This window comes from Telopea speciosissima, chromosome 3 (genome assembly GCF_018873765.1).
Source record: "Telopea speciosissima isolate NSW1024214 ecotype Mountain lineage chromosome 3, Tspe_v1, whole genome shotgun sequence".
In the NCBI taxonomy this organism is placed as follows: domain Eukaryota; kingdom Viridiplantae; phylum Streptophyta; class Magnoliopsida; order Proteales; family Proteaceae; genus Telopea; species Telopea speciosissima.
In genome coordinates, this window is record NC_057918.1 from 28,826,254 (window position 1) to 28,849,992 (window position 23,739).

General features: G+C 41.1%; 1 protein-coding gene across 1 annotated transcript in view; it reads left to right on the forward strand.

Annotated features, from left to right (window-relative positions):
• LOC122654693 (polyadenylate-binding protein-interacting protein 4-like) overlaps positions 1-23,739 on the forward strand; it is a 59,726-nt gene that overhangs the window by 23,194 nt on the left and 12,793 nt on the right. Inside the window, exons 12-13 of the mRNA XM_043848902.1 lie at positions 12,057-12,379; positions 12,505-12,651. Of these exons, the coding sequence (XP_043704837.1) occupies positions 12,057-12,379; positions 12,505-12,651 (470 nt within the window). The remainder of the gene's footprint in view (positions 1-12,056; positions 12,380-12,504; positions 12,652-23,739) is intronic.

Genomic DNA, 23,739 nt, shown 5'->3' on the forward strand with positions numbered 1-23,739 from the left:
GAAGTGATGTCCAGCTGAGTCATGAGATGGTGAATATGTTGAAATTCCTTCTGGGAAAGGGGTTGATCTGATGTAGTGTCCTCAAATGAAGTCTGATTAGCCCTGGCTGTAGAAGGACAACCCTGCCTACGTCCCCGGGTATCATTGGGATGCCCATGTAATGTCCAACATTTGTCTCTGGTGTATCGTTTCTTGTCACGAAAATCACACTTCACCAGTGGGCGATCAACAGTGGAATGATCACCCGTAGTATGAGGACCCCCACGAGATATCTGCTGGGGGCTGGTGAAGAGGGCAGATTGCTCTTGGGTAACTGGGTGAACCATAGCAGTGTGGCGTCTCTCCTCTGATTGCACAATAGCATACACTTGTTCAAGAGTCGGGAATGGATCACGATTCAAGACATGAGCCCGAATCTGATCGTACTCCATATCTAGTCTGGCAAGATAATCAAACACCCGAAGACCTTCCCACTTCTTGAAGGCTGTGGCATCAACATCACAAATAGCAGTGAAGGGCCCATAAATAAAAATCAAGTTGTTGCCACATGCCACACAGCTTAGAATAATATTGGGAGAGGGATAATTCTTGCTGCTTTGTAGCATCTATTTTCTGATGGAGCTCATAGTACTGGGCAGCATTACCAACCTGAGAACAAGTGTCCTTGGTTGTCTTCCAAATCTTGTCAGTAGTGTTGAGAAGGAGATAGCCACCAACAATGTTAGGATCCATGGATTTGATGAGATATGACATCACGAGAAAATTTGATGTCATCCATTTATCTTGGGCAGGACCACCATCAGTAGGCATAGTAGAGTTTCATGTGATGTAATCAGAAAGACCACAAGAACCAATAGTCAAAAAAAAGATCTTGACCACATGAGATAATTGCTCCCATTCAACTTAATGGTGCTGGCAGGGAACTGAAGGAAGTCATACTGATTTGCTCCTTCATGTCCGGTAGAGAGGTGGTGGAGATTTCAGAATCAGTCATAACTGCTGGTCGGACAAAATACAAAATCAATAGATCAACACCCAAAAAGGATCCTGAAATAAATCATCAACGAGAGGGAGGGAGGGAGGGAGGGAGGGAGGGAGAGGGGTTTCGGGATCGTTGGCATTAGGGTTAGGATCCCGGTGGAGCTGTAGGCGCAGAAAACGAAAAGAAAGGTAGAAAGGGTTCTAGGGTTTCGGGATGGTTTGCATTAGGGTTAGGATCCCGGTGTAGATCCTAGCTCTGATACCACGTCGAGAATGGACAAATGGCTTGTGTCTAGTTGATCACAGCCTCTTTTTATTTATAATTATATGAGGAACATTCTAGGATAGGTGCAAGGACAGAATTTCCCTTACGACAAAACTACCCTTAAACCCATATTACAACAGTAAGTATTCTTACTATTTTCCTGCAACTAGAACCTTTATTTTTAGAAGATCATATGCTACATGTTTTTTGAGATTAGGCGATCCAGCCATTAGATTACCATCAACTTTTGACTGGATATTCTAAACCCTAAAGGAAGAACTCAATTCAATTTTCTTTCAGATCAGACCTGCCGATCTAGAGAGAATTTCATTATTCCAATTCTGCCCTTTATTCCCAGATTCTGGATTTCTGTTCTTCTGATTAAAAAGGGCGTACCCAGTGCACGAGGCTGCCGCCACTGCGAGGTTTGGGGAAGGTCATAATGTACTCAGCCTTACCCCTGCTTCGCAGAGAGGCTGTTTCCAGTGACTCAAACCCGTGACCACTTGGTCACAATGGAGCAACCTAACCATTGCACCAAGGTCTACCCTCGATTTCTGCACTTCTGATTACTGATTCAATTTGATCATTCTGTTGGGTTATTGTTGCTGCATAGTTCTGTCATATATCAGATTCGATTGGCGATTAATATTCTGTTTTCAGTTTATTAGTCTGATTTGTGATTTGACTGAAATACCATTTTCCTAGTGCAACAAGGACTGGTTCATTATTTTAGATATGTCCATCGGATTGATCACAGGTTTTCAGCAAAGGTTCTTCATGTTCAGTTTTAGAAAGGAAGGAGAAGAAGAAGAAGAGAGAAAAAGAGAAGAGCAAACACGGTTTGTGTTTAATTTGTTGTGTCTCAAACTAGAGACAAACATGCTTATATTGAAAAGAATAATAAATTACACAGGGGCCCCTGGCCTTATACAAATAACAGAAGAAACATAAAATACATGGGGTTATGTACAAGAATACCCCTTAAACTCCTATTCTTAACACTCCCCCTCAAGTTGGGTGGTATATGTCATACATACCCAGCTTGTTCAATAAAGTGATGAGTGCTAAGTCCTTTGGTGAAGATGTCGGCCACTTGTTCATTTGTCTTCACAAAAAGGGTGTAGATGGTCTTTGACTCAATCTTTTCCTTGATAAAATGTCTATCAGCCTCAACATGCTTAGTGCTGTCATGTTGCACTGGGTTGTGGGCAATACTTATGGCTGCCTTGTTGTCATAATATAAACTCATAGGTTTAACAGTCTCAAATCCCAATTCTTGAACAAGTCGCTTCAGCCACAAGATTTCACACACCGTGAGCCATGGCTCTGAATTCTGCCTTAGCGCTTGACCTAGCCACCACAGGTTGCTTCTTACTTCTCCAAGTAACCAAATTTCCACCAACAAAAGTACAGTATACTGAGGTGGATCTTTGATCAGAAATAGATCTAGCCTAGTCAGCATCAGTGTATGCTTCAATCCTCAAGTGACCATTTCTAGAGAAGAGAAGACCTTTTCCACGGCATGACTTTAAATATCTGAGGATCTTATAAACTGCATCAAGATGTCTCATTTTGGGTGCATGCATAAACTGACTTACCACGCCGACAACATAGGCTATGTCAAGTTGGGTATGGGAAAGATAGATTAGCTTGCCTACTAATCTTATTTTTCAGCATCTACAAGAGGTTCACCACAATCTTCTCTTAGTTTGTGATTCTGATCAATAGGGGAGGAGGCTGGTTTACACCCTAAGTACCCTGTCTCTGTAAGTAGATCAAGGACAAACTTCCTCTGACAAACATTGATCCCTTGCTTGGATCTTGACACTTCAATCCCCAGAAAATACTTCAATGGATCAAGATCTTTGATCTCAAACTGCCGAGCCAAGTAAAGTTTAAGCTTTGAGATTTCAGCCTCGCTGTTTCCCGTGACCACAATGTCATCAACATATACAATGAGAGCTGTAATAGTGCTGCCCTTCCTTTGTATAAACAAAGTGTGATCGGCTTGACTTTGGGTGTATCCATTCTGTAGGATAGCTTGTCTAAACCTCTCAAACCAAGCCTTAGGAGATTGTTTAAGGCCATAAAGAGCCTTCCTAAGACGACACACTTTTCCATTGCCACTAGGATGCTTGAACCCAGGAGGAGAGTGCATGTAGACTTCTTCTTCTAAGTCACCATATAGGAAAGCATTCTTTACATCAAGTTGTTATAATGGCCAATCAAGTTTTGCAGCCATTGAGAGGAGTACCCGAATGGAGTTATGCTTGGCTACTGGAGCAAAGGTTTTCTGATAATCAATGCCATACACCTGGGTATAGTACAAGCTCGAGTTCCTTTGCGGTGAGCAATAGGAAGATCTAAGTCTGAGGATGTAGGAGTAGAGGAAGGTATACCTGTCTCAATGGAAGGAGGCTCAGGATGAGGAGACGAAGGAGGATTTTGGCAGGTCTTCTTTATAGGAAGCCATGAAGGAGGATTTCTCTTGTCCTTTGTATACACAAGTAGCTCCCCCTGTTCTCTGTTCACCTGTGCACTCGGAGACTCCCCCTCAACAACGATATCCTCAGAACTTTTCTTTCCCTTGTCAATCTGAAATGGGGAAATAGGGACGAGAGAGGAGGAAGGAAAGGATACAAACTCAGGAGCCTCTTCAACTTTACCACCATGACACTCCCCCTAAAGAGGTGACTGAAAATACGGGATGGTTTCAAAGAAAGAAACATCTTTGGAGATAAGCCACCGACGGGTAGGAGGGTGATAACATGTGTAGCCTTTGGAGGTAGAGGAATACCCCAAAAAGAGGCACTTCAAGGACTTAGGATCCAATTTAGTGCAGACAGATTTGCTAATATGGACATAGCAGATGCAACCAAAGACCCTTGGGGGAAGGGAGAAAGAAGAAGAAAGTGAGGGTAGGACCTCAAGAGGTACTCTGAAGTTCAAGACACTGGAGGGCATATGATTGATAAGAAAGATCGCAGTAAGGCATCGGACCAAAAGGTTTTTGGAACATGCATTGTAAACCAAAGAGACCGGGCTACTTCCAGCAGGTGGCAGTTTTTTCTTTCAGCAACCCCATTTTGTTGAGGGGTATCATCACAAGCCACCTGGTGGATAATGCCATGGTCAGAAAAAAAGGACTCCTAACCACCATACATATACTCTCCACCTTTATCAGAACGGACAATCTGAATACGAGTTTGAAACTGAGTATACACCAACTCATAAAAGTTTTTAAACGCAACATAGACATCACACTTTTGTTTCAAGAGATAAACCCAAGTAACTCGAGAGAAGTCATCAATAAAGGAGACAAAATAGCGGAAGCCACGTAAAGAAGTAATAGGGGAAGGACCCCAAACATTAGTATGAACAATGTGAAAAGGTGAAATAGATCTATTACTAGAAGATGGATAAACTGTCTTACAACTTTTTGCAAAAAGAAAAGGTTCAAAATGAAAAACATGATTGACAGGAAAAAAGGTAAATAAATGTGGCAACATTTTTCTCATAACAGAAAAAGAAGGATGTCCCAAACGCTGATGCCAAAGCAAAATATCGTCTTGTGTACGTCCGGCATGTTGCCCACACACATAAGATTGAGCTGTCGTCACAGGGGAAGCACAAGTGTCCAGAACATATAATCCATCAGTCTCACGTCCACTGCCAATCACCCTCTTCGTCACCAAATCCTGAAAGAGAATGGGTGGGAAAAAAGGTGACAAAGCAGTTCAAAGATTGAGTCAATTGGCTAACGGAAAGAAGATTAGTAGTAAAGTTGGGACCATGAAAGACAGACTTCAAAGGAATAAGTGGAGTAACTTGGACATCTCCCTTACCCGAGATGGAAGAAAGGGAACCATCATCAATTTTTTACCTTATCTTTTCCAGAATAAACAGAGTAGGAATTAAAAAGCTGAGACCTACCAGTCATGTGATCTGTGACCCCTGAGTCAATGAGGCAGGGAGTGGTGCCAGAAGAGGTAGAGACCTGTAGAGCAGTGGAAGTAGTGGTAGCAGTAGAGGAGGATCCATCCAAGTGTGCTACAGTCCGACGAAAAGCTGCTATGTCTTCTTTGGAGAGGGAGGATGAATTAGACTCATGAACCCCAACATGGGCTTTAGGCCCATTCTTCTTCTGTCCTCTCTATCCTCCAGATGCAGTAGAGGATGGCTTCCCATGAAGATCCCAACAAAACTCCTTCTTATGCCCAGACTTGCCACAATAGTCACAGGAGAATCGACCTTTACTAGCCCCCTTAGTGAAGGGAGGACGGTGTTGTGGAGTGGATGAAACAAGAGCAGAACGCTCAACAGTGGGAGTAGTCTCCATAGCACCTCTATGGGTCTCCTCACTCTACAAATAACCACACACCTCCTCCAGGGAGGGAAGACTTGGTCGGCCAAGTATCTGTACCCTTAAGGGTTCAAACTCAGAGTTAAGACCTCCAAGAAGGAACATGACCCTCTCCTTCTCAAACAACTGATGCACTTTAGGCTCATCAACAGGACACAGCTGGAGATCTCTGTAGTGATCATACTCCTCCAAAAGTCCCACAACAAGGCTATAGTACTCAGAGATACTTTTGTCACCCTGATGTAGGCTAACAATCTGTTGGAGAAGTTGATAAACCTTTGTAGAGTCCCCCACTCTATCAAAAATACAAGCAACACTATCCCAAATATCTTTGGCAGTCTCCTTGCTCATAAACCTTCTTCCAATCTCCGGCTTCATTGAAAAAATGAGCCAAGTCATCACAAGGGAGTTCTCGGTTTCTCATTTGGAGTAACCTGGGTCAGCAAAGGAAGGGGCCTTAAAGCTCCCAGATATATATCCCAACTTCCCCCTACTCCGAAGAATGAGCATCATTGACCGTGACCAATCCAAGTAATTATTACTGTCAAGCTTGACAATGGGGAGCTGAACATTTGGATTCTCATATGAGGGGGTGATAGGCAAGGCTGCTGCGACCGTTGGGAGTTCAGATGTCTCAACAGTTTTTTCACCCATTGTGGCTTCAAAGCAAACACTTGGGAGAAGCAACCAACAGCACCTCAGGCAAGAACAGTTGGTTCCCAAGAAACAGCAGAAAAAACAGAGGCAAACTAGACCAAAAAACTTGAAATAACTTGTAGAACTTCACACAAGCATCAAACAGCAGCGGAGTAAAAAGGAATAATCTTCCTTACCAAGAAACGATAGTAGGTAGCCCAAAAAAGCTCCCAAACAAAGCTCTATTGAAGAGCTATTGCCAATCCCACACTCTGGCTGGTGGAAAAAAAGGCAGAATAGTCCTGGCCGAGATTCACTCCTGTCCATTGGATGCTCCCAAATGGCTTGAGATGACACAATGGGAAGAAAGGTGACCTCCAAACGAAACTAGAGCACTTGGTTGCTCTCCATTTGGATTAGAAACAAGAGAGAAACAGATCTGGGAAGAACCGTAGGTTTGAGTTCAAACTCCAGCAACAACCAAGAGGAGAAACCAACTCTTAGCCTACTAAACACCCTTCTAACACCTTCAAACTCCAGGAAGAATACGCTTTGATACCATGTTCAGTTTTAGAAAGGAAGGAGAAGAAGAAGAAGAGAGAAAAAGAGAAGAGCAAACACGGTTTGTGTTTAATCTGTTGTGTCTCAAACTAGAGACAAACATGCTTATATTGGAAAGAATAATAAATTACACAGGGGCCCCTGGCCTTATACAAATAGCAGAAGAAACATAAAATACATGGGGTTATGTACAAGAATACCCCTTAAACTCCTATTCTCAACACTTCACTCATAGAACAGAACTCGACCTGGGTACTATTCTGATCTGACCATCTGATTTCTCTCTATTAACATTCTCCCTAATCTGGATTTTATTCTTTGAGGAAAGATTCTGTTTTGGTACTGTTTTGATTACTCAATTACAGTATTACATTAATTGGATTGAGTGTGCATCTCTTTGGCCTAGTCTCTGATTTTGTTGAATGATTAGTCAAGTGACCCAAGTGTTTATTTAGAAGTTGCAAAGGAATTTGTCTGGGGTTAGTGAGCACCCGACGTTTCCACTCTTGGAATAGGGGTTTTATTTTTGTAGAACTTCAAAGCTTGAAAGAGAGGTACAACAATATTTTACCTTCAGTCTGGATGAGATAATCATGTTTAAGGACCAAGGACAGTATGACAACTTTGATTTTTATGATGAGCATTCCTTGTTTTGGGGCAGTGTGGTTGAAGATTAACCGTGGTCGGTGTGTGGTACTTGTTATCTTTCTAGAACTTTGAAATTTTCTGGATCCCACATTCTTTCCATGTTCTTATGAAGCGCTTACAGTTATCAATCCATAGCTACTTTGTACATATGGTTGTTCCATTACATTGCTAGCCTGTACTTAGAGGTAAAGAATTGTTCCCAATGTTTGACTGTTGGTTGTTTTCTTCAGTACGGCTAAGATTGTGAAGTATTGTTTGCTACCGTTTCTCCTAAAAGCTCGAACTGTGGGGGAAGGGTAGTGTAAATGTATACATCAACACTCCCCTGCTCGTGCTGGCCAAGATCCCATGGTCTTTGCACGTGGAGCTCACGTGGCATTTCCTTCGTGTGGCACCGAGGGAGAAAAAAATATCGGGAAAACTTTTCCGATGCACTTCCCAGGAGTCGAACACTTGACCTCCCTGCTTTGATAGCATGTTCAGTACCGTTTCACCTAAAAGCTTGAACCATCAGGGATGGTGGTGGGGGGCCGGTAGGGAAGAAGTGAATTTCAAAGTTGCAGGGGAGAGGAGAAATCGCATAAGAAGGAAAGGGGGGAGGGAGAAGGAGATCACACAATCACACGAGCACTTCAAACTCAACGTTCATTTCATTCTCAAATCTACCCAATGAATTGGGTTACAAGCTTATTTATAAAAATGAAATCAAATTTTCTAATTGAAGTCTTAAACAACAATAGAATTAAAATCTATCTCCCAATTACTTCCTAAAACTTTGACTAATAAAAATAGAAACTCAATAAAACTCAAATTGTAAACTTCCCTACATGTCTAATAGCTATCCAAAATAAAAGATTATATATCTTTCCCAAATAAAATAAATCCTAAATATCTTATTGAACCAGATTAAGATTGGCACTGGTTCATTTTGGTTTGGGTTCTCAATTGGGTTTGGGTCGGTCCAAGGTAGTGCACCTGCATCAATCCCCCGATGTTGAGAACAACTTGACCTCGAGTTTTGTAAAATGAAAGAAGCAGCACCACAAGATCGGCATCCACAAACATTGGCTTTGATGGGGTGATGATCCAGTGCATCTCATGATCAACCAGCACAATCTTCTGATGGTTATTAGCAAACGACATCTCTTCGATGGGAATCTGATCGTGGGGTTTCACGTCGATCAATTCTTAAATAGCATTGGATCTTTCACTTTAGCTTGATCGTCATGTTCATTGGGCACCTCTGATCTGCTTTCGGAGGATTCTATCATGCTTGACACCTTATCATAGGTGTTATTACTTTCGGCAAGCTCCCAAAAACCTATCTTCAAATCAATAAGTGTTGTTTGCAATTGACGGATACCATCTCTAATCGAAAGGACTCAAAGGAGTAAATCGTATCGATCAGCCTCCATGATTTAGTGGTTTTATGATAACGATGACAGAATTGTAATTTATTGGACTGCAAAACTAATGAGATGAAAAGAAGTGTGGTGTAATGTATGGATGGGGAGGGGTAAATTTGAAAGAATAAAAAATAAAAAATGATTAATTATAATAAGTCTAAAGAGAGGGGGGCAATTCTGGAATTTTAAAAAAGAATAAGGAAAAGAAAAATATTGTGTAAGTTAGAATTAGATTAAAAGGAGGGGCATTTTAGGAAGTAAAAGAAAAAAACTAAAAGGGATAAATCGAGAAAAATGGGAAGGGGGTTTAAGCTGTCTCTAACCTTCGGAGAAATAACCAGCAAGTCGACTTGGACAAGGAGATTTTGCGACTTTGAGGATCAGGGAACTGCAATTTCGACTGAAGAGGTGGTGGGAGCTTGACCCAGGTATGCAATTTTTTTGAGGGTGGGGCCTCTGTCTGTCGTTCTTTCTTCTGTACTCCTTTCTTCTGTTTTTTTGGTTGCTGGCGGAAATGTAGGGCGAAGGGGTGGGTCGAAAAAAGTTGCAGAAAAAAAGAAAAGGAGGGTGGTGGGGGGAGGGTTAGTGCTGTGAATTGAAGGGAGAGGGCCTTTTTTTATTCGACTTTTTTGTTTTTCAACAGAGTAGATTTTTTTTGGCGGAGACCTAGGGGGTATTCACCGTGGGGGACGGAAAGGAGGTGGGTGTTGGGACTTGGGAGGGTTTCAACTTGTCTGTTTCTTTGGCAGTTTTTTTTCTTCTTTGCTGTTACAGCGAGGAAGAAGATGGGGAGTTGAAGGGCTGTAGTGAGGGTGCAGCACTGGGGATAGGGAAGGGTGAGGGTTGCTAGAAGACTAGTAGAGCAGGGAAGGAGTGAGAGAGGCTGATGGGGAAGGAGATGGATCCGTCAGCTCTGATACCAAGTAGGTGGGGGGCCGGTAGGGAAGAAGGGAATTTCAGAGTTGCAGGGGGAGAGGGGAAATCGCATAAGAAGAAAGGGGTTGGGGGGTGGGGAGAAGGAGATCGCACAAGCCACAGCTACTTGAGCACTTCAAACTCAACTTTCAATTCATCCTCAAATCTGCCCAATGAATTGGGTTACAAGCTTATTTATAAAAATGAAATCAAGTTTCGTAATAGAAGTCTAAAACAACAATAGAATTAAAATCTATCTCCTAATTACTTTCTAAAACTTAGACTAATAAAAGTAGAAACTCAATGAAACTCAAATAAATGAAATCAAGTTTCCAAATAGAAGTCTAAAACAACAATAGAATTAAAATCTATCTCCTAATTACTTTCTAAAACTTAGACTAATAAAAGTAGAAACTCAATGAAACTCAAATAAATGAAATCAAGTTTCCAAATTGAAGTCTAAAGCATCAATAGAATTAAAATCTATCTCTTAATTACTTTCTAAAACTTAGACTAATAAAAGTAGAAACTCAAATTGGAAATTTCCTTACATGTCTAATAGCTACCAAAAATAAAAGATTATATATCTTTTTCAACAACAACAAACTCAGCCTTATCCCAACTTAGTGGGGTCGGCTACATGGATCCAAACAGAACATAGTAAGGAAAACAGAGTTTAACTAAACAAGGGATAGACGGGATGGGGAAAGAAATGAGAGATGAAAAAAATGAAAAGTGAAAGCTGAAGGATGAAAGATAGATAGAGGAAAGAGGCACAACCCAACACGTCAGGAGAGTCTAAGCTAAATGGGGTCTGCGACATGGATCCTTGCCCTCCAATAGGCTCTGTTTGAGGTCATACTTGGTACAAGACTTAGACTATGCAAGATTGCAAGTCCTTCCTCACCACTTCTCCTATGGTCATTTTAGGCCTGCCCCTAGCTCTTTTAGCTCCTTCTATTGGGATCATATCACTCTTATGGTCATTTTAAGCCTGCCTCCGTTGAATATGACCATACCACCTTAATCGACTCTCTCGGAGCTTGTCACTGATTGGGCTGACTCCCAAGTCTATTCTTATACGTTCATTCCTTTATCCTTTGTTTTTCCACACATCCATCTTAACATCCTCATCTCTGCTACACAAAGCTTATCAATATGACACTTCTTAACTGCCCAACATTCTGCCCCTTACATCATGGCCGGTCGTACAACAGTCCTTTAGAACTTTCCTTTAAGCTTTAAAGGAATACGCCGGTCACACAACACTTCGGATGCACCTCTCCACTTCATCCATCCCATTTTAATTCTCTACGATACATCATCCTCTATGTCACCTTCTTTATTTATGATTGACCCCAGATATCTAAAGTAGTCACTTTGCGCTATCTCTCTTTCCTTAGTTCGCACCATATCAGTATCTATCATAGTTCAAAATCTCGTGAAATTTCGTATATCTCGAGCCGTCCGAGATACGATACCAATCCGAAATGGAAAAATACCATATTTCGACGATATCTCGTGAGATATGACGAAATATCATGGACTCATGATATATCGCGAGATATTGAAAAAGTCACGTACAATATTTCGAGTATTTCGAAAATCTTGGTAATTTCGGTAATCTCGTTTCGAAAATTTCGGAAATCTCGGTCATTTTGGCATTTTACACCCACAGAAAAATACCATATTTCGACGAAATTTCGGTATCTCGGAAATTTCGGTCAGACCGAAACACCGAAACGAAACGAGATTTAGTACCATGGTATCTATCATAGCGTGACTAAAATTACACATCATATACTCTGTCTTCGTTCTACTAATCTTAAAGCCTCTAGTTTCTAAAAGGTTATATATCTTTCCCAAATAAAATAAATCCTAAATATCTTATTGAACTAGAACTAGGTTGAGACCGGTTCATCATGGTTTGGGTCGGTCTAAGGTAGTGCACCTGCATCAGAAGGTCAACGTAAATGTATGCATCAACATGTACCTTTCACATCCCCCCTCCCCCCATGCAAAAGAAAAAAAAAGAGAAGAAAATAAGATTTTTCTTACCCATTTAATTATACTTGCTACTACATGAGCTAATTTTTGTTTTGTTTCTAGTTGGTTTGAATTTGTCATTTTTGAGACTCTACGAATTGGTCTTGTTATAGTTTGGATGTGTGAAACTCCTTTCCTTAAAGAAATTTGGTCTGTTATACACTATTTTTTTTGCAATGGTGAGTATATATGGTTAATTGTTGGAAATTGTCTAATGTCTATACTATTGTAGATTTACAATCATCAGTGAACATGAAGAAAGCTGTATCAGATAAAGGGGGCTTATCTTCCAGTGCTACTGCATTTGCTCCATCTTCTGTTTCCTCAAAAGGTCATGAAAACACAATTTTGGGTGAATCATCAGATTCTACTGGATCTGGGAAGTTATCTGGAGCAACCCAAGCTGTTAACTCACGTGGACGACCAGGTAGTTCTACGTCATCCACTTCAGAGTGTGTAGGTGCACCATCAGCTTCAGCTGGTCTGGGTTTGTCACCAAGCTCATCTATGGGATCGTTATCTTCAGAGAAATCATCACTGAATCCTAATGCTAAGGTGGTTCTGATGTTCACATGTATTTAGATCTTAAATTTGCCACATTTTGGTTCTTTCGCTTCTTTAATTTCAGTATGGTCTCTAATTCTGACACATGAAACAAATGTTGAAATTTTGTGGTGTAGGAATTTAAGCTGAATCCCAATGCAAAGAGTTTCACCCCATCTCAAACTACTTTAAGGCCTCCTTCCCCAGTATCCGAAGGTTCCTTCTATTTTCCAGCTAATATGTCTGCTGTTCCACATATGCATGGAGTACCAGTTGGCATTGGGGTGAGCCCTTTGACGCATCCTATAATCCTATTTGTTTTTCTATCTTTAGTATTTTAAAGTGTGTGCTTCTTGTTTTTTTTTTTTTTTTTTTCTCCATTCTAAAGTCCCATGTGAGGTTCACCTGCAATGATCTGTTGTTTCTCTAAGGGGTGGGGATGGAGTAATGTAGAGCTGGATCACGAAGGACCTAGCCCCAGGCAGGATCTTCTTGAATAAAGTTTAATGCGGATTTGGTCTTCAAAAACTGGGCAACAATTGATGAACTTGTAGCAGATCACACAATGAAATCAACTGAAATAGAAACAAAGAAGAAAATAGAAAATAGAGAAGGATAGAATTGGATTGAGTATCCCACTCTCTCCCAGGTCTCTCCCCCAAGGCCTCTCAGCGTACCTGTCTCTCACAGGAGCTGTCTTTCACTGCCATTAATGGCTTTCACCAAGCTCTTTCTCTTTTCTCAAACTCGACTTGGCTGATTATCAGCCTATTCCTTTATTTATAATTCCAACTGATTACATCCTAGGTTCTTATAGAAATATTTCCAAACAAAAATCCAATTAAAACATAACTCCTATTCCTAATCTAGAAAATATCTGCAGTGTTATACTTCTAAAACCCCACACAAGGCAGCAACCTTCTTGGATTCAAAGTACTCCACATAAGCTGTCATGCGCCCACCAAATCTGGATAGATAAATAAAAAAATAATCCTAAATTATCTCTTACTCTAATTACATCAAATTACTGAATAATATCCTAATTAAAAACCTATCTAAAACAGCTGTAAGAGTCCTCCACGTATTGGCAATTGAGTCTTCAATTGCATTCACTAGCTAGCTGGCTGTGGGGCCCTCTTGATCACAAAATCTCCTCCCAATAGAACTGTATGATACCTCATAATGTGTTGGAAATAGCTGATTGATATAATAGGAAATAGGATAGAAAATATCTTTTTAAATATTTGATTGATCTCCTCTTTAATTTTGGAAGTAAATCCACTTTAATTTTTCTGTCCGATAGGGGGTGGGGGAGATGAACCTGGACGGGTTCTTGCTCCATCGAACCAACCAAGAACCAGGCTAAATCAGACCAGGCTGTCTCCCACAGCAATTCTGGATTGGTTTTTGGGTCTTGTTCCTGCAGCTACACCTGTGCTGGAACCTGTGATCTACACATGGGGTCAAGGAATTGTTAATGGAAAATATTTTGTAGTTGTTGCTGCTGTTGATGATGGTTGCTTATTTATCATGTTTTGTGTTCAGCTACTGATATCTATTTTAGTCCATTGGTTTTAATTGGTAACTACAATGCCAAGTTGTTGAATTAGATATTGTGAATGGCCAATCTTTTTTATCGTATAGCATGTAGTTGTTTTCTGAGTACATCTGATGCAGATTCATCATCGAAATGGGCTTATTTCTTTTTAAATAAGTCTAGGGTTGGGATATATATATGTTGGGCCTTTGATCCCAAGGGTTTTTTATATAATATGCCACTTTTATGGGCCTAAAGTTGGGTTACATGTGTTGCATACGGGATTAGCCCTATACTTAGTTTATTTTCATGTCTTTAATGTTTTAAATTGAACCGGTCTAAAGCTGGTTTGAACCAGTGGTTCAATTAAGTGATTTTATTAGTTTTTCTTTTAGTTGTTTAGTTGGGCTGGATTAGGACTTTATTTTGAGTCTATTTTAGTTTCCTAGTCAGTTTAAGTTAGCTAATAGGTTAAGGATTGGGTTAGGCCTTTCCTTTTTAGTCTCTAAGTCTATTTTTGAGTCTTTTATATAAGTTTGTAAGGGAGACCAACATTGAACACGAATTTGATTAATAAAAACTCAGCTTTATGCTTGCTGCCTTTGTTGCTGCCTTTGCTCCATCGTGAGTGTGCCTTGTGAGTAATATCAAGGTGAAGGGATTGGTGGATCTCCAATCGACTCCTTGCATCGTGAAGATCGGGAGGGCTGCTACTTATCTCCTTGCATCTTGTAGATCTGGAGACCCCATTGTTCATCTTCGAAGTTGCTGCCATTGAAGATCAGTGTTCAAGTAAGTACTTTACAGTTTCAGCAATCACCCTTCTTCTCCTAATCCTCTAAACCCAGCTCCATTAATCCCCATTGCCAATACTCAATCATTACTACTTTCCTCATCCACCATTAATACCATAGGATCTATTAGAACCCTAAAACCTGCAACTATTCTTCTTCCCTTTTAGAAGGTCACATGCAAGGTGATTTTCGTGAGAATTTTGCCCAGCCAAATCTAACTGTTAGAACCTGCTGAAAATTTGATCGAATCTTCCTCAAATCCTAAGAGAGACTCGATTCAAATTCCAGCACCATCCACCCAACCCATTGTCTGAAATTATAGTTTTACCCCACTCTCGTACTTCTACTAGGAAACCTCCATAAATCCAAATTTAACCATCTGATTTAGCTGTAACTTTCAGCATATATTCCCCTCTACCCTACCCACACTCGACCTAAAGCCCTTGCCCTAACTCCACCTCTAAACCCTAGATTCCATCGCTTCCCTATTTCCCAAAACTCTAACCCTAGTTGCTGCCCAATTACATTTAAACTACTTCTACTCATCCAAAACCAATAAAACCTATTTCATTAGACTCCCCTAACCTGCCTAGCTTTACCATATAAGACTCATCTCCATTACCCTTACCCTAACCCTAAATTTGACCTAAAACCTCAATTCTGCCTCCATCGAACCAGCAGTTCTACAGGTCCTGGTTGTCTGGCTCCTAGTAGGTCTCCTACCTATCTAGGACTACATTAACATCACCTGAATTTCTTGACTAAGTAACATCTACTGTTTCAGCCACGTGGTGTGTTACAGCTCGTTTAAACTGTCCATTGGGTGGGTATTACTGCATTGTTAATACCGTAACTGTCAGATCCAGTGGGAGATCAGCTTATGATAGTTTCACAAGGAATGAAACCAGATCTCCAGAGAATTTTAATAACAGAGAAACAAGGGACTAGATTCAGCCATTCTGGTCAAAGGCTTTAATCGGATGGGAGAACATAATATTATAAATCAAGCTTGATCCAATGGTCAGCTCCTTAGGATCTGAAAATTCCTACTTGAAAAGGAATTCCTAAATCTGAGAATCAATGAAAGGTCCAAACAAACCAGTTTAGAGATTGATTTCAGTACCAAATAACAAGCCTAATGATATTCAGAAATCTAAGATGAGACTTGGAAAACAAAACTAAGTATGGAAGCAGAATTTAAATCTAATGGTTAGATTTGAAGCTTCAGAAAAATCCTAGTTGGAGTAGGACTTCAAAAAACCAGAAAAGTTAGGAATTCAATGTTAAGAATGGAATTAGAACTAGAAATTGATATGAAGGCATTGCAGAAACTAACCTTGTAATCAATGGAGAAGAGGGAGAGAAGAGAAGAAATCAGGTCTGGTATACCAATCCCATATGCCAAGCTCTTAAAAATGGGACTCATAAAATCTATTAAACATCCTAATCTAACTCAAACGCTTAACTACGAATCCTGTGTAAAAGCCCACCCTATAATATAACTACCCAAAGCTTGTTTTCAGCCCATAAGACCCCTACCAGCACTTCATTAACCTCCCAAGCTTGCGCGTAGGCCTCCATACTGGATGACATTGATCCAACTACTCCATTGCAACTACATCATTTGTTGTCCTATTCCTTTTCTTATTATTTGTATTACCCTCGACGTGCTGGATTTTTTTCCCTTGATAGCTGCAGCTATCAAAGCATTAACTTCTCATCGAAATACCTCAGAAAAGATGGCCTTATTCGTTTTGGCATTTTATGGTAGAGGGTAGTGTCAAAACTCAAAAGTGATTCTTGGGGAGACAACTTACTACTTAACCCCTTTGTAAAAACATCTGCTAATTGATCTCAGATTTTACAAAGGGAGCACAAATCAGCCCTTGATCTTACTTTTCTTTGATGAAATGTTGATCAGACGATCTATCTCCACATACTTGGTATGTTCGTGCTGGACTGGACTGTGAGCAATACTAATCGCGGACTTGTTGTCATAATAAAACATCATATGAACGGAAACGTGAAGGTTCAGGTCTTTCAAGAGACCTTGAAGGTACATCAACTCACACATGTCATGTGACATGGCACGAAATTCAGCTTCAGCACTAGACCGAGCAACAATTACCCTCTTCTTACTCCTCCAAGTAATCTGGTTGCCGCCCACAAAAGTGCAATAATTGGTGGTAGATCGCTGACCATCTAGAGAGCTGGCCCAGTTAGCATTGGTGAAGGCCTCAACCATAGTTGTCAAGGTGTTGCCTAGGCATCCAGGCGCCTTGCTCTCGCCTTGATTTCTAGTGTCGCCTTGGTCACCTAGGCGACACCTTGACGCCTTGTTGGTGTCGACTTGTTTTTTAATCCCCTCAACCGCCTTGATTCGCCTAGGCGCTTTAACAACAATGGCCTTAACTCATAAATGGCCATGAGAAGAGAGGAGGTTTCCCTTTCCTGGTGCAGACTTCAAGTAATGCAAGATCTAAAACACAATTTCCAAGTGTGAGGAGTAAGGATCATGCATATACTGGCTTACCAGACTAACAACAAAGGCAATGTCAAGACGAGTGTGGGATAGGTAAATCAGCTTTCCAATCTCTGATATTGTCCCTTATCCACTGGATCACCAGTCTTACTAGTGAGATGAACGTTCTCTTCAAAAGGAGTATCTGACGGTCTAAAATTCGACATCCTTGTCTCAGATAGAAGGTCAAGGGTATATTTCTGTTGAGATAGAAAGATACCCTTGGTAGAGTGGGCAACCTCAATACCAAGAAAGTAACGGAGCCTACCTAGGTCCTTGATCTCAAACTCTTGACCAAGGTAAGTCTTTAGGCGAGAAATTTCCTCTGTCACTCCCAGTGACAACAATGTCATCAACGTACACCATGAGGATAGCAATCTTGGAACCAGTCCGCTTAACGAATAGGGGGTGATCAGCATAGCTTTGAGTGTAACCTATAGACACAATAGCTTTGTGAAATATCCCAGTCTAGGCGCGAGGAGACTGCTTCAACCCATAAAAAACCCTCTTAAGCTTGCAAACCTTTCCCTTGTTATTTTGACATGAGAAACTAGGAGGAACCTTCATGTACACTTCTTGCAGTTCACCATGAAGAAATGCTTTCTTGACGTTAAGTTGTTACAAATCCCATCCTAGATTCACAATACAAGAAAAAATCGCACAGATAGTATTCATTTTTACAAGTGGTGCGAATGTCTCCTAGTAATCCAGACCACAAGTCTGGGTAAATCCTCTTGCAACCAGCCTTGCCTTGTACTGGTCCATTATCCCATCCATATTTTGCTTCATGGTGTAAACTCATTTGCAACTCACTATCCTTTTCTATGGTGGAAGAGAGACCAGATCCCAAGTACCATTCTTTTTCAGGGCTTGCATTTGCACAATCATGGCTGCCTTCCATTGGGGTTTTGTGATAGCTTCTTGCCAATTCTGGGGAATAGAAATAGATGACAAGGAAGACACAAAGGTATAATATGAAGGTAATGTAAGAGTAGAACCAGAATAAGTCTAATCCCAGGCAGGATCAAATAGAAAATCTCCGAAGAACAAGAAAGAGAGCAATGAGATTCCAAAGAGAACAACGAGAACTAAAATCATATGAGGGAACCAAGAGAACAATAAGAACTCAAATGAGGGAACAATTTCCTTGGTTGAAGTAACAAATAAAATCCCACAAATTTGTATCCTATTGAAGCAGCAATGATCTTAATGTGGTAATTTTCAAGAAATCAATGTGACAATTAGTTGAAAGAAATCCCAGCAGCTTGTAGCACTCTTGAGATCAATTTGAACAAAATTAGGGTTTGGATTCAAGAACCGATGGAAGGGGATGGGGAAAAGTGGGGTTGGCTATCTCAGCCTGGGCATCTCACCCATCCTATCTCTGGATTTTAACATTGCATAAGCAACTTTTTTATTCATTCAAATTCGTGTACAATGCTGGCCTCTCTCTCAAACTTATATAGAAGACTCAAAAATAGACTTGGACACTAAAAAGGAAAGGCCTAACCCTAACTCTAACTAAATTAATGAAGCAACCAATTACAAGTCAAACCCATGGGGTCAAAGTCCCAATACATACATGACCCAACTCAAGGCTTATTTTCGCTAAAATAAGCCCTTTAAGAGACTTATCTACATATCTACATCAGAAGGAAAAAGAGAATTGAACAAAAGCACCTTAGCAATACGGTGTTGAGTACAAATCTCGTTCCCTTTTGAATAGCAATGGGTAAGTCCATAGGTGGGCCAGAAATAATAGGAGAATCAAAGTAAGTATTACTTTGCCGAGAGTTAGAACATGGATTAGGAGATGACAGCTGGCTAAGTGGTGGTGCAGGTGTCACAGTTGCCTTTGGGATGGTGTCTATTTGCCGCTCATGATGACGATGGGCATAAACTCTCACAGGCGGCTGAACGTGAATAGGAAAAGACTCCCCTGGATTGAAGGAACTGGAGAATAAGAAGTAGAGTCGAAGCCAAGAATAGGAACGGATGGAGGCAGATCTTCACCAAACAAAGAAGTATCCCGCTATGAAGAGGTGCCAGAGAGTAGTAGGCAACAGACTCATGGAACACAACATCCATAGAAACAAAGACCCGACGAGGAGGGGCGGGGGTGATAACACTTGTAGCCCTTCTGGGTAGCTGAGTATCCAATGAATAGACACTTAAGTCCCCAGTAATCTAACTTGCCACAAGCATGGTGATTTCGAACATAACAGGTACATCCAAAGACATTAGGTGGGAGAGAAAGGTGGAGGAACCCTGGAAAACCACGATAGGAGCCTTGAAGTCAAGGACACGAGTCAGCATCTGGTTGATGAGATAAGCAACGGTGAGAATAGCTTCACTCCGATACTGAGGAACATTCATTTCAAACATAAGGGCATGAGCCACCTCCAACAAATGCCTATTTTTGCGTTCAGCCACACCATTCTGAGCCGGTGTATCAACACAACTGGTCTGATGGATAATCCACTGAGTGGCAAGATAAGATTGAAAGGAACCCTCAAGATATTCTCTGCCGTTACCATTTCAAAAGAATTTTGATGGTAGTGTTAAACTGGGTATGGGCCTTGGTGTGAAAAAGTTGAAAACAACGAAACACTTCACTCTTTTGATGCATCAACTAAATCTAGGTAACTCGTGTATGGCAGTCAATAAAAGTCACAAACCAAAGATAATCAATAATGGAAGAACAACGGGCAGGGCCCTATACATCAAAGTGAATTAACATAGCAGGAGAAGAACTTCTATTATTCAAACTGGGATAAGTTGCATGTGTTTGCTTAGCCAAAACATTGGCATCATAAAAGAAATCCTGGGATTACAGTGCTAAAATAAACTAGGAAAAGCTTTAACAAAATGCCAACATGGGGATGACCTAAACGCCTATGCAAAAGAAGTAACTCAGAATATACTGAATGAGAGCTGGTTTGATGAGGTTGACTCACTGAAGAAGTGTCATCGTCAAGCAAATAAAGACCACCATGCACCCTACCACAATCAACCGTTTTCTTCGTCACTAGATCTTAAAAGACACAGTGAAAAGGGAAAAATGCTACTTTACAATTCAGATCAGATTCAGATCAGTGGTGAGACGGCTGGTAGAAAGAAGGTTAGTAGCAAAATCTGGAACATGAAGAACATATGCTAAGGATAAAGGAGAGCAAGTGATAGAACCCTTTCCAGAAACAGAGAGGGAACCATCAACCACTCTAACCTTGTCTTCACCAGAACAAGGAGAATACCAAAAGAAGAGAATAGAAGAGCCGGCTATCTGATCAATGGAGCCGGAGTCAATAATCCAAGGACGGGAGACAACTGATGCACAATGACCCCCAAAAATAATACCTGAGGAGGTTGGGTGAGAGTCAAAAGAAATAGAGTCATCAAATGCCTAAGCATAGCAAGCTCATCCTGAGAAAGAGAGGAGCCAGTACTATCAGGTGCAGGTTGTGAGGTTTCAGTGTGATGTGTAGCCTGGGAGGATCGACCACAGCCATGGCTTCGTGAGGATGAGGAGGTAGTTGGCCATGCAGCTTCCACCAGAAATCCTTGGTGCGACGTTCCTTACCACAGTGGTCACACCTGACTGGTTCCCTATCAGGGGAGGACCGACCGGTGGAAAAGCCATTGGATCGAGGGGGACCACTTTTAGGCTGAGTGGGCCATAGTTGTCAAGGCGTCGCCTAGGCGCCTTGGTGGCCTACATAGTGTCGCACTGTCGCCTTAATTTTTTACCCTCTCCACCGCCTTGGGTCTCCTACACGCCGTGACAACTATATAGTGGACCTAGAAAGTAAGGCTGCATGGTCCTAAGTAGTATGTTGTAGCATAGCATGGCGGCAGCTGTCCTCCAACTGGATCAATGAATTAGACTGCTCCATGGTAGGGAAAGGGTCCCGACTAAGTACGTGGGCTCGAATCTGATCATACTCAACATTCAGTCCAGCTAGAAAATGATATACCCGGAACTTATCTTCCCGTTTCTTGAATGCAGTAGCATCGGTAGCACATGTTGCCTAGAAGGTGTCGTTGAAATGAAGCTCTTGCCACAGACTGCGACTCAGAATAGTATTAAGAGAGGGTTTGGTCTTGCTACTTGGTTTCATGAAGCTTCTTACGCTATTCATAAACCTGAGCATCATTCCCAACCTGGGAGTAGGTATCTTGGGCTGCTTTCCAAATCTTGGCTGCAGTATCCAAGAGAAGATAACCTCGAGCAATTTGAAGTTGCATGGAGTTGATGAAAAAGGCCATTTCCAAGGAGTTATCAGAACTCCACTTCTTCTATAAAACATCAGTGGCAGTAGGCCTTGCAATTTCACCCGTTGAATAGCCCGCATAGCCATGAAAATCAATGGAGAGATAACAGGAGCGAGACCACAACAGATAATTGCTCCCATCTAATCGAACAGAGCTATCTAGGAATGAAGGGAAATCGTTATGAGTCCCACAACTTGATCCTTCAAATCCAGTTGATGCAGTAGAATTACTGACATGGTTACCACTCCAGTAGATACAAAGAACTCAGAACAACCGAAGGAGAGATGAGGCCGTGAAGGGATCGATGATCATCACAAAGGACCAACAAAAGGTCGATAGAGGGTTCAAAACCCTGAAAAAGTCTATTCAAGCCCCAAAACCCTGAAAAAATCGATTGAAGATAGGTGGGCTCTTAGATCATTTATTCGAGAGATATCTGAGAACCCAGTAGAGGAGGGGATGTCCCTTGGTGGCCTAGGATAGACCCTCTAAAGGTGAGAAGTAGAGGGGTGCTGAGAAGAGAAGAATGGAGAAGATATGAAAGGAAACGGAAGGTTTAGGCGGAGGAAAAAAGAGGAGAGTGGCAGCTGCTAGGGCTGAGATCCCGGTATGGATCTCGGCTCCGATACCACGATGATTCAGAGGAATGATTAGACTGCCGAACGACAGGCCTATTCTATTTATAATAAGTGACATACAAGTACTAATACAATAATACCCCTAAGGATTGACTTACCCTTATATCCATATTACACTCAATATCAGTACAATTGAGACTGTGGGGAAGGAGTTTCTTCTCTTAGTCCTACTACTGCATGCAACCTTCCTTGCCTTCTAATTTGGAATGCTGAAACCTAACCTCAGATGTTTTGAAACCTAATTTGGAATGCTGAAACCTAATGATACAGCACCCAGGCTTACAAGAGAAGAGCTTGTGGCAGCATGGCAACCAAGGCCTTTCTTGATCCTGTGGTTTCTGATTTGAACCAATATGGTTCAGAGCTGGTTCAGTCCTGGTTAGGCTCAATTTTAGCTTCCCCATGGGTTAATGGGTCATGAGGGGTTTAAGTCCTATATGAGATTAGGTGTTTAGTTTCTACTTTTACTTTCAGTTTTCTTGAGGATTTAGGTTAGATATTGGCTCCTTTTGGGTTTCTAATTTTATTGTTTCGGTTTTGTTAAAGAACTGTTGAATCTGGGTTTAGAAGCTCTAGAAAGTTTCTGTTTCCTTGGTTCTCAGTTCTAGGAATTTAGGATAGTTTCTAATTTATGAGTTGTGTTTAGAATAGAAAGTTGAGGGGTTAGTCTATATATTAGTGGTCTGAATGCTAAAAATAATCGATTTTGATGAATGAAAGAACACTTTTATGGTGTTTGAGTCTGTGGAAGACTTACTCTTGTGGGATTCAAGAGTGTTACTTCTGTGGATTCAGAAGTGGACTGCTGTGGACTCAGTAGTTTTTCCTCGTGGATTCCAGGGGAGGTCGCTTTACCTTCTCTATCATTACAGGTCAGTTTCTGAACTTTTTTCATCCTGCCCAAGCTGGTTTCTATTTCGCTGGGATTCTGGTTGCTTCTTGCTGAAATATCAATCTTCTAGTTAGAATTCTACTCTGTTTGATCTCAGTTCTCCGTTATGATTTCCTGTTTCTAATTTCAGTTTTCATTTCTAGTTCTGATCCGGTTTCTAAAATCCTCCTACCACACTACTTTCCAAATCTGAGTTACTAATTCTGGTTTCTATTTTCTGTCCGGGTTTTCGTAACCTGCTAAAAGAGAGATTCTTCCATATTTCTAAATCTGACCTTTGCATTACTGTCCAACTTTGATGGTTTGTTATCCTTGGAAAAATAGACCAATCGACCAAGGGTTTTGCCAGTTCAGATCTCTCTTTGTTGAGTTATATAGTTTCTCCATTGCTGGTTTGTTCCTACCTTATTGTGATTCTGGTTTACATGAGGTTTTTTAAACCCTAGTCTTTAGGTGACTTAGAATACTCCATTACCTAACCTCTTGTGCTTTGATACACCATAACTTCTCTTTTTCTTCTTTAGTTTTGGTGTGTGTGTTTGTCTTTTGTCTGTGTTTGGATGTGGTGATCACAGGGTTCCTGCAAGCCCTGACTCCCCTCCAAGCCTGATCAGAATTGCCTCCTGACACGAGTCTTTTCTTCTATCCCTTCATTTCTCTCCTGCTGCTACATCAATGGAGGACATCATTAAATGAATGCTGAACATTCTGTTTAGTT